This window comes from Protobothrops mucrosquamatus, unplaced genomic scaffold (genome assembly GCF_001527695.2).
Source record: "Protobothrops mucrosquamatus isolate PMUCROS unplaced genomic scaffold, P.Mucros_1.0 scaffold1730, whole genome shotgun sequence".
In the NCBI taxonomy this organism is placed as follows: Eukaryota; Metazoa; Chordata; class Lepidosauria; order Squamata; family Viperidae; genus Protobothrops; species Protobothrops mucrosquamatus.
In genome coordinates, this window is record NW_015387877.1 from 102023 (window position 1) to 113726 (window position 11704).

Here is an 11704-nt window from a genome sequence, read left to right on the forward strand (position 1 = left end):
ACTTTCTAATTTAAATTATTTTTTCAGATGAAATTGTAAAAGATGAAAGCTCTAGATTCTCTCTCCTAGTATTCAGTGAATATGTGAGCAACTCCATTTTTTTTATATGTAAGAATATGCATTTCTACCACACTGAACAAGTTCGCATAAGATCAGGATTATTTATTCTCTTTGTGAATGATTATATGGCTGAGTGGCTGGATGCCATAGCAACAGAACCTGTGATGCATGGAAATACATTTCAATTATGCATATGGAAGCATTAATAAGGATAGTACAATTACATAGCAAAACAACTTATACATCTGTCAGAATTATTGGTTTAATATCAACGATAGTGATTACTGACATACATACATGGAAAAGTGTATGGGGGGGAAAGTGTGACATCTTCACCAAAAGAGACCTTTGTTTGTGATTATAGATACATTCAGTTCACAATAATACAACTTTACATGGGTGGTTTTATTCTTATAGCATCTTATTGCCCACTGCAGCATTTCATTTGGATTTCCTATTTTCCAGGTCATGGAACCGTAGCAGAGGGACTTCAGAAGAATGTTGCTTTCTACTGGCTTGGAAAACTAACTGTTTTGAACATTGCAAAATGCATGCTGCTAAAATTAAGACAACGATTGCCAAAAAAATCAGACCAAAGTCCCTCCAAAAAAAATCACGGCAACTGATTGGCAGCGTTTTTCTACACCCCTCCAGTTCGTTCCCTTTCAGCTGGCTCAAGGCTTTCCTATTTAGAGAAGCTGGAGTTGCACAGGTAGCCGTTGCAAGAGCACTTTTATTAAAGTCTGCTAGCCACTCCTTTAGGTATAAAATAGAGCAGTCACAGTGCCAAGGATTGTTGGAAAAATTAATTTCCTCCAAGCTGGTCAAGCTATCAAGAGCACCAAAAGGAACAGTGGTCAAATTGTTGTTTTGCAGATGAAGAATTTTGATGCTTGAGTTCAGGAGCGGCATCTCCTTGAGGTCCATCAAATTGCAGTTTGCTGCCCATCCCCAGGAATCAAGAGTCTTACAAGGACAGAGCGTGCAGATCCAAGCTTGGGTTGCGTTTAAGAACAACAACATGATTAGCCCTTTGATCATTGAGATTATTAGCCTGTTCCTGCTTGTAGCTGTGGAACAAAAAAAAATACACAATATAATACGTGTGAGCTCATTTCTGTCCTGTTCAAGTAGAAGATGAGAGTTATATCCAAAATATCAGGAGGTGATAGTGGTGCTGCCCAAACTGTGGGGTTAAATATGGACCCAGAAGGTAATTCTTGTTAAAGCCATTTTGTATTCTTAGTTAGACTTCCCAAGTCTTCTACATGGGAAGATCATCACCGAAATGTCATGATCAGTGACTGGAGAACAAATATGGATTCCCCACTGGCCATGTCTCTTAGATGATCCCTCTTCCTTTCTTCCATCTTAGTTTAGATTTCTCTTTTCAACTCAATTAGCCTGCTCAACAGCCATAAGTATTCATATTTTTTAGATGCTGATGCTTTTTTATTTCAACAATAATATTTGGCCTTTGAATACATTAAGCCCATTTTCCAATTCCAGCCTTTCTCATTTGGCATTCTATGAGAGATTGTGATTGAAAAAGAAAACTTTGCATATCACCCAATGCTAGCATTCACAGTGGTAAGGAATGTTTATGCATTGCAACTCACATTTGGATTGTGGATTGTGTAGGTTAGGTTAGTTGTATTGTGGGGTTTTCATACTTTTTTTAAAGGCAGGATTCCCTGGGACCTGAAAATTATTTCAAGGGATTCACCAGAGTAAAATAATTGAGAAAGGCTGGTATAATTCAAATTTAGTCAACTCCAGAAATGTTTAAAAACCGAATATGAGTTTCATCCTTACCAATTCTGAGGAATCCTAAAAAGGTCTTGGAGACTCATAAAGCCCCCTTTGCCTACATTGTTTTAACTCCTTCCTTCAGGTCAATGTTTCCCAACCTCAGCAACTGGTAGACATGAACTCCCAGAAGTCAGGGTCACACAGCTTCAAGTTGCTGTGGCTAAGAAACACTGCTTTAAGTGATAACCTGTCATAGTAGTCATTTGGTTGTTTGCCACACTAGCTTTCAGAATTGTTACAGATCACCCAGTACATTAGAGTGTCTCTCTCTCTCTCTCTCCATGGAATCACCACTGCTAAGTAATAAGGAGGACTTTTCTACAGGTAGTAGTTTCTTATATTCACACATAGGATCATACTACTAAAAATTTAAACTTTTAAAATCACATATATCTCTCTCCCTCTTTCTTTCCCTCATTTCCTCTTCTTTTTCTGTTCTAACTTTGATGGTTGACTCAGCCGCTCATTTTCTGAAGACTACAGCTTGCATTGTTGATGATGCATTATATAGCAAACATCCATGCATCTTTCATAATCTGATGTTATTCTAAGTGCTTTGCTTTTCAATGGAGTCAGTGCATGCATTCAGTTGAGATAAAGTGCTAAATAAGCTAATGACGCACAGGCATTTGAGGCTTTGAGTTCTATGCTTTTTATGTAAGTGTTCTTTTTCTTAAGAAATGACACCCTACATAACATAGACAGTGATCTGATGTTTTAAATGGGTCTGAATAGTTGCAATGCTACGTGGATGACCAACTTATCTAAAGCAGCACAAATAAAAGCCAATCAGATAGTTATTCTCCTACATGTTGGATGTGCATTAACTTTATGTTTTTATTTGATTTCCACAGCTGCCCATCCCAACAAGTAGCTCTGATTAGCTTTATCATTCATAAAATCACAGAACTGTAGAGTTGGAAGAGACCACAAGATTCAGCCAATCCAACCTTCTGCAGTGTGCAAGAAAACCAGTTAAACAGTTCGCAAGTGGTGGCTGACCAGCCTCTTCTTAAAATCTTCTAGAAATAGAAAATCCCCAATAGGCAGAATGGAAATGGCCGAGAGAAATGACTGATCCAAAATCACACACATAGGCTTGTGCCTAAAGCAGGACTCAAACTTATGGTCTACTGGTTTCTCGTGTAATACCTTAATGACTTTCCCCGTCAATTATGAAGGGGGGAGGGTGTCAAAACTGTTCCAGTCTACAGTATGTGTCAAATGTGCTAGGCATGCCACTGGTTTCACCAGTGCAAAGTAGAGAAAACAAAAATATTTTGATAGACTGTTTTTTCTAATGAAGTCTAGAATAATCCACCAAGGTTTTATTCAAAATACAATAATACCCTATTACTACATTCAGTTTTATTATATAAATTATCCCTAAGAATCTTTCAGTATAATGTATAGAACTTTTTAAAACACAGAGAGATGGTGCTTAGAATCAGTCAGGCTAAAACAAATGATTCCCCAAAGGGAATATTTAATCCTTGTCTTAGTACGAAAGATTATTTATTAAAATGATTAGCACCGAATAGAAAGTTGAGACACCTATGTCTCTGGATTGTATGATTACTCAGCACTTCCAATGCAGACCTCTGTACATTTATTTGGAGGTTAAGTCTCTTGAGGTCAGTCACATTTGCTCTTAATGGAGTAAACTGTTAGTCATTTTCTTATCTGAAATATAAACCATCTAACCTGCTAATTTTAAACAGTTAATATGATGGTAAACCAAATTTCATTTGTACAATATTTAGACCTGGAATGTCATTCCTGTCAGTTGCCTCATAGACACTGAAATTCAGAGAGATGTTGAATGAATGGGAATAAGCAGGATGGCTTCAATAATTTCCAGGGGACAGGGGCTTCCATTTGCCTATCTAAGCCAGGGCTGAGCCACCTATGGATGGTCAAAAACTACAAACAACTTTTGGGAATGCAGACAAGGAGTATAAGAAGACAGCATGATGAATATCATGCAAGTTTCCAATCTTCATGGGAGTTTGGAAGGTGTTTCATGTCTTTTAAAATGATTGTGTACATGCATTGCTCACCTTCCCTCCGTCTTCCCAGTGGGACACTTGCATAAGGAGATCAGACGAGCAAACAGATGCCAGAAGAGGAAAAAACAGAATTGGTGAGGAAGAAAGGGCAGCAAAAAAAAAAAAGTACTTGCATTAGCTTTGTGAAGTGGAAAGGCCTGTATGACTTCATGGGTGAATGGGGTTTCAACTCAGATCTCCCCCATCCTTGTCTACACTGTGACTAGCCTTCCCCAACTTGACTCCTGTGGATGCATGGAGATGGCGTACTGGCTGGGAATTCTACCCAGTGGCTGCTTTGACCAGTACATTCCACTGGCTCTCCAGGGCCATGTTGCTTTTCATGCTTTCCCCCCATGCATGGTAGTCCATCTGTAAAGAGGAACAGAATTTACAGTAGGAAAAATATGGTTTGTTTTTTGTGGGTGCATCTATTCAAGAAGAAACCATGATATGAAATTAGGTTTTAGCTATTTAAATATGGATCTGCTGAAGATTATCTTCAGTAGTTTAACATGAAAAATAAGCAAGGTAAAAGACAAAGATGCAAGCTAAAAAGAGAAATGAACCATATGTCTTACCTTTTATTTTATTTTTTGTTTAAATAGAGGCTGTGTTCTTTTCACTGAAGCTTCATAACTGGCACCAATGGAGCAAATGCAATAAGTGGTTTTTTTGACACAGGAAGGAAATGAGTTTAGCAAGGGCTCCCCACAGAAGACAAGTCTCCTTCATTATCTCCTGAACCCAAGGGCCATTCAGATGCAGGATGGGTGTTTCCTGCAAGGGGCGGGGGGAACTTCCTTTAAGGATGCACATCTTTCTCTCTCATCCTTGCTTTACATACTGCCTCATCAGCAAAGTATTCTACCCATATCCATGGCTTATGTGTTGGTCTAATAACAAGAGACATTGAGGCTGCAGGAAACGAACTTGGTTAGATGGACCATTGGTCTCACTCAATAGAGTGCTGCTTCAGAGACAATTAGGAATGACAGGAGTGACATTTGAGCCCAATGATTTTGGGTGGAGAAACAAGGTAAGTGAAAGGCACAAGTGAACAGTGGCCCAGATATGAAGCAGATTGGTTTTAATGCATGAGATTTGCCTGACCCTGCAGGGACATCCACAGAGGTGGTCAAGAAAGTCAAGATGGCATCTGCAACCATACAATTGAAACCCTGTTGTTTTTTTTACATATGTTTCATGCATGGGCTGTATAAAAAAGTAATGCAGTTGCAATTGACTTTTTTTTACTCCCTTCCCATGGACACCCCCATGTCTCTGCTTTTGAGTAGATCAATAAACATCCACCAAGACTTCATGCTTTATGATTATCACAGAAAAATTTGGAACTTGTAGACCAGCTCTCCTCTCCTTCAGATTTTTATACACATCATCCTTACATAACCATGATTTTTCATCCCGCAAATCCTATGCAGACGTTTAAAATTCCTACGTAACTTTAAATTAATCACAATTTTGTATGTTTGTAACTTGGGCTCCCTGCCTCTTAAACGATGATAAATGATTGTCTTAAGAGAAAAATGAGGAGTCAAAAGAAATCTCGGCATAAAAATTATGCCATGCTCCACTACCCATTTTGAGATTTTGTTTAATTATTATTTATTTTGAAAAAAAGTGGCCTAAAGGGTATCTAGGCCTATTCCCTAGAACTCTAAAGATTAATTGGTAATCTTTCCTTATAAGATGATTTATAGTACACATTTCTTTCTTAACATTTAAGAGCTGCTTGAAAAATAGCTACAAGCAGGAGAATAAACCTTTTCAACCCTTTTTAAAATGATCTTCATGTGGAAATAGAAATAGTTCCGATTAAAATTAACACTCTGTCAGCTTGTCAGCTCTATTGCCACAATCTGTTGCTGAAGAGACTCTTAATGAATGCAGCGCTGGAATCGGCCAGCAAAGATTCAGTCAGTCAGTTCAACACACTCCCCCCTCCGAAACGTATCTTCTGCATTTCCTGTCCACATCATCAGACTGTGTGAGGAGAAGGGAAGATGTTCTGATTTGGAAAATATTCAAAGAGCAAATTTCTAAATGAAGTCCAAGTATTATTCATCCTCTTCATTTTATTTTACTCTATATTATTGTCATCAAAACACTCCTAGCTTCAAAATAATTTTTTCCCTGGAGGCTCCAAAAATGTAAGAACAATCATCTGAGATAGAGTGTCTGTGGGGGGAGGTTCAAAAAAGTCAAATGGCAGCTACACAGTTGAAAGCCCACCTGTATTTTTATGTTTGTTATTTTAATTATAGGTTCCCATCACATGAATGTGGCCATTGTTTGATTTTATTTTATATTGCCCCCTGGGGATACCCCTAATCTGAGAAATATCTGTTTGCTTCCACTATGAGTAGACATAGCCACCAAATTAAAATTGGCTGAGCATTTAATGAGTAGAGAATTTATTGATTGTTATCTATTCTCCTGGTTGATTATTTCACTAATTTCACTATATTAAGAAATAGGCTTTCCAAACCAATCTTCTTCTACTTCTACTTCCAATTTTCTTTTCCATGCTGCCACTCATCACCATTACGTTTTAATTGATTAGTTTAATTTATTTATTATATGTATGCGCCACCCATCTCACCTAGAAGTGACTTATGCTTGTTTCTCCCTTAACATGTTCCATTTTAGAACTGGAACCTGTTTTTTCTTTCTCAGCACCACTCTGGCAATTCTGTTGGTATATATTCAGGTTCACTCCCACAAAAAAAAAGCAAACAAAAAGCAGAATTTCTTCTTAAATAATTCTGGAGTAGCATCAAATTATTGCACTTTGGTCAGTCTCTTTTGGTACCACGAGAGATGCCACTATTGGCCCACAAAAACCCAGCAGTGAGCTGAAGTTCAGTTATTCTCATCTACAGCCACTGATCCCTCCAGAATGAAGAAAGCGGAATCCTATCAGTACAGCAAACAAAATGGCATCTTGGGAGACGTAGCATTTTAGATCCAAATCAAAAACGTGCTGCTCTGCAGGTATGGGTGTCCAGTCACCACCTCTTTGATTTTCCTAGGCATGCATGATTACCCTATAAACCCAGGAAAAGTCTTAACATGTTAAAGAAGTGGGTACAGGTAGGGCACATGAACCCATGCATACCCCAAAGTACCTTTTTGAGTTTGGATCCAAAATGAAGCACATCCCCAATCTATTTCTCATCCATTTCTCTTTCCCAAAACATAGCCAATCTTGGCTGGTCTCAAAAAATGAAGCAATGGTTTGGAGACCATTAACAAATTGTAGACCATTACAAGATGGTGGACCTCCCAATCTAGCTGACAGTCCTAAAAAATTCTCCCGTCCAAGTATTAACTTGGTTCAATCCTCCTTAGCTTTCTAGTCCAGACAAGGCCATCCAGATGCTATCACCTACTGAGACTGTCTATGAACCTTATATAGCACTATCATAACATGGGCAGCTGGAAGATGTGGGGAATTAGCTATTTCATTAAATGCAGGATAGCTCTGAATGAATTCCACAGCATCCCAGATCATTCCCTTCTTGAACTGGCTGTGATTTTTGCTTCTTCATACCTAAAGGGAGGAGAAGAGAGAATTAATCATTGCATGTATTGATTCAGTTGACTTGATGCATAAAAACCAAAGAGATATCTTGGAATAAAATTAACCTCTAAAAATTAATAGTTTAGCAAAGGTCTGTTATATGTCCTTGACAGGAAAATATTACAATTAGTATGATTAATGAGCAGTACAGCAGTAAATATATTACTTGTGTTGTTGTTATTGTTGTTGATGATCTTCCTGTCTGTTTGATGTATGGAGAACTGTGAATATGACAAAAGACAATGAATAATTTTATTGTAGATAGGAATTGTAGAAGTGGTATGTATGTAAACTGGAAAAAAATGGGCATTGATTGTATCAAAGCCCAACTCACCAATCTAATGTAATGGAACATCACTTCTAGAATTCTGAACAAGTTGTGGTTTCAATTTGGGATCAAATAAGGAAAGAATAAGCATTCTGCCTTGGCTAAGAAAAAGATAGAGGACAGCATGGTGGATATAAGGTCAGTTCCCCAACAATTGAAATAGTGCAGAACATTCTGATGCATCCCCCTTAACAACCATAGTTTGTAGCTAAACAGCAAAAGCAAATTTAAAATACCCCGGAAAAGAGATTTAGGCTGAAAATTAAACTATTAAGCAATAATCATTTTTTACCTGTCCAGTAAATAAAATTTAAAAAAAATATTTTACCAGTGCTATTTTATTCTTGGGCCTTGTCCTTTCATCCTGCTTGCCACAGAATGAAGAATCCCCACTAACATTTTTAGAAGATATATCTTCATGATGCCACCTCCATCTCATTGCCAGCCCACTTCTCAGGCAGCTTTAGGTGTTCAGGTATAACAATGGTGCTTTCTTTCTCATCCCACCCCATGGCCTCCAGTCGAGGGCACCTTAATCTGGAGATGATGTGACTAGAGGATGGGAGCTGCCCAGGAACTATTGGTTGGGTAAATCTGCTGTAGAGATGTTATTTCCTGCAGATCTGATTACTGGGCCCTGCAACACTACTGCCATTTTCTATTGGCTATGGAGATAGCACCTCAAAACCCTAAAAATAGTAATAGATTTGCCCTTTTTGATATATTTATTTATTTTATTTATTAAATTTAGATGCCACCCATTGCACTAACAAACAAGCAATAATGACCTGCCAGGAGATAAGCCTACCAAAAGCCTGATAGGTCATCAACAGCTGTGAGAAGAGAGCCTGCTGGAGGAGGCTGGAGGTAGGAAAAGGGGAGAATGGGAAGAAAAGAAAAAAAAGGAAGAAACTTCAAGTTAAGGGAGAGGAATGGAAATTGCTGCAGCAGCTCAGGAGTAGATTTTGTGAGGCATGAAGAAGAGCCATGGAGAAGCTGTTCAAGAGCTTTCCTTGATGGTGAACTGAACAAAACGTAATTGAACTGAATTGGAGGAGAAGGAAAAAGCTGCTGTGGCAGAAATTCAGCCCCAATCACTGGTATGGAAAGGGAGGGAATGCATTTTCTATCAGCTGCATAGTTTATCCCCCTGGGAAGGAGAAATGTTGGCTTCAATAATGGAGTCCTCCTAAAGGAAACAGTATTATGGAGCAAACATAGTGCCACTCAAGACATTGAGCTGTTTTACCCCAAAGCCCGCATTCACTTCTTATCTGCAGTCGTGTTCTTCAGTGTATGTCTCAATCTCAACCCTTCTATTTGCAGTAGGGGCAGAGTAATGCTTACCTACTTGATTGCATACACAACAGTTATATCTTAGTACTAGTTTGGACATGTTGAGAAGGGATGGACTCTTACGATTTAGTAAGCAACAGGATTGCTTTTGGCTACACCAGAGAGCAGAATGTAAAACTGGGAAATAAGGATCAAGGAAGAAAAAGGAGAGACATATGGATAGCTCCAATCTGTGATGTTTTAATTCTGAGAACAGAATAGTTTGTTGTAAAAACATCATCTGAAATAAACAACTTTATCTTTTCATTTTTTAAATGTTTATCATGTTCATTTATACATGACTTTTTAGTTCATCCCACTATGCTAGCATATTATTCAGAGTAATGTGTTCCTTCATTTTTCAATGAGTTGATACAGTATAGTCAGGACCTTCTGAGATCTTGGGAAGCTGGGGGCAGAGTGTTCTTTTGAATACTGCCAACCCCAGCCCCCTCAACATATGCTTCTTGCTGCAGTCCACATCTACATCTATTTATTTATATCTATGGATCTATAAAGTGAGCCAGTTTTCTGCAGTGATTAAGGCATCGGGGTTGAAACCGGAAAACTGTGAGTTCTAGTTCTACCTTAAGTACAAACTCAGCTGGGTGACCGTGGGCCAGTCATTTTCTCTAGGAAGGAAACAATGGCAAACCATTTCTGAAAAACTGTGGGGACCTGTCCTGGCAATCTCTGAGAAACACATTGAACACACTTGTATTGAATTGTACACAACTGAACAAAAGAAAAAACACACACATAAACCCAGTCTATATCTATCTTATCTCCATGTGTTTGCTTTTGAATACAATATTCCAGTAATTTGGAGTGCATAATAAGATTGCAGTAACTCTTGCTATTATATTGTAACTGATTAGTTTTGCCTTGAATTTTAAAAAAAGGAAGATCCATTTGGTCATTTCAAATACAAAGAAACTTTCAGAAGGGATCCCCTCATGTGTGGAGCCTGGATCAATAGTTTTCACTTCCTTCCTTTAAAAATGTCCTGGGTGCAGTGTTATCCCTGGCTGACCAGATGTGCTCCAGATACATTAATGTTAAGAGTACATTCTAACATTCACATAGTACCCTTATTTTGATATTAAGCTGAGAGAATGTGATCCTTTGCAGAATTTCCCACATCTTTATGGAAGAGCTAAAATGTAGCAGAGTCTAATAAATGTTCCCCTTTTCTTGCATTCTCAAAGATTTCTTCCAAGGGACTGTTTTCCTCTGGGAATTGATTATCCCATCAGTTGTGTGAGCTCTGCTTGTATTCTCTTGTAAAGTGATTCATGCATACAAATGATGGAGTGACTGAAATCCTGCTGTTCTTCAGGAGCTGGAATTTGGGCTATTTGGATTAAAACTAAGCATCCAGATGAGATACATGAACCTGTTCACTGAGAACAAGCCTATATGAACTACTGTTCCAGAGCACAAACTATTGTGTGGCATTCAATCACATTGGGTTATTCTTCATTTCTCTTAGTTATTTGTAGTTCAATGCATCTATCTTTCTAATTTGATACTAAAGCACTTTTCTATAATCTAGTATTATAATATATATAATATGGTAGTTTTACTTTCCTTCTGTTTCAAATTGTGACATTGCTTCTAATGCTTTTGCAAAAGGGTTGACAACCAGAAGTATTGTCATCCATTGAAAGAAAATCTATACTTATTAAATTATTATTGAATGAGGGCTCACACGTCCCATAATGGGATATAGGGTTAGTGAGACTTGGGTTTAGATTAGGTGAGATACAGAAGACCAATATTAAGAAACATTTGCCTTTGTTTTAATAAATAGAAATGGAATATCAGAACCACTTTAGTTTCCATATTATTAAGAAATAAAATAGACTCTAATTCTATAATCATGACATTTTTATTGTCTGATTTAAGCTGCAAATCTGTATCACATTCTTCAAGACTTTACTTTGTCATAATAGGCCATTTGAATAGATATACAGGCATTGCATCCAATGATAGCTTTGATATATTGTTTAGCATCTATTCTTTTAGTTGAGTTAATGGGAAGTTGCTTGAGAAAAGATTGTGTTGCTATTGTTTGTGAAATGAAAGCCTGCAGTGAATAGTCATCAGTGCACATTAAATAATCTGCTGCTACTTATTGACTTTTTAATTGCCTGGGGAGTTCCTCCAATTGATCAATCGAATGCAGGTGTTTATGGCAATGACGCTGTTGAAGTGAGTACTGTGCATTTCTGGGCCAAAAATTGTAAAGATGGTGAACTGGGAAGAACCAATTTATTTATTTTTATTCTGCCTTTATTTTTTTATAGATCAACGAAGTGTTAGAAGTAAGTCTTCATCCTGGTTCATCCAAGCCGGGAATAAATAAGCAAACATGGCAACTGCTTTGGGAAGAAGGTTACAGTTTATTGCAGAAGACAGATAAGCAGCAGAGGAGAAGGAAAAGAGAGTGAGCACATGGGCAGATGGTCTTTTTATACCCTCTAGCCCTGCCTGGAAGTTTCCTGTTCCTGTGGC

The 11704-nt window shown here is 37.9% G+C and overlaps 1 protein-coding gene across 1 annotated transcript; it reads right to left on the reverse strand.

Annotated features, from left to right (window-relative positions):
- Nucleotides 1–487: 487 nt before the first annotated feature.
- LOC114923053 (platelet glycoprotein IX-like) lies at nt 488–6486 on the reverse strand. Its single transcript, XM_029285459.1, has 2 exons — nt 6444–6486; nt 488–1130 (listed from the first exon to the last, which is right to left on the reverse strand). Exons 1-2 carry the CDS (start codon nt 6484–6486, stop codon nt 502–504), a joined length of 672 nt encoding a protein of 223 aa, XP_029141292.1. The 3' UTR covers nt 488–501.
- Nucleotides 6487–11704: the final 5218 nt, after the last annotated feature.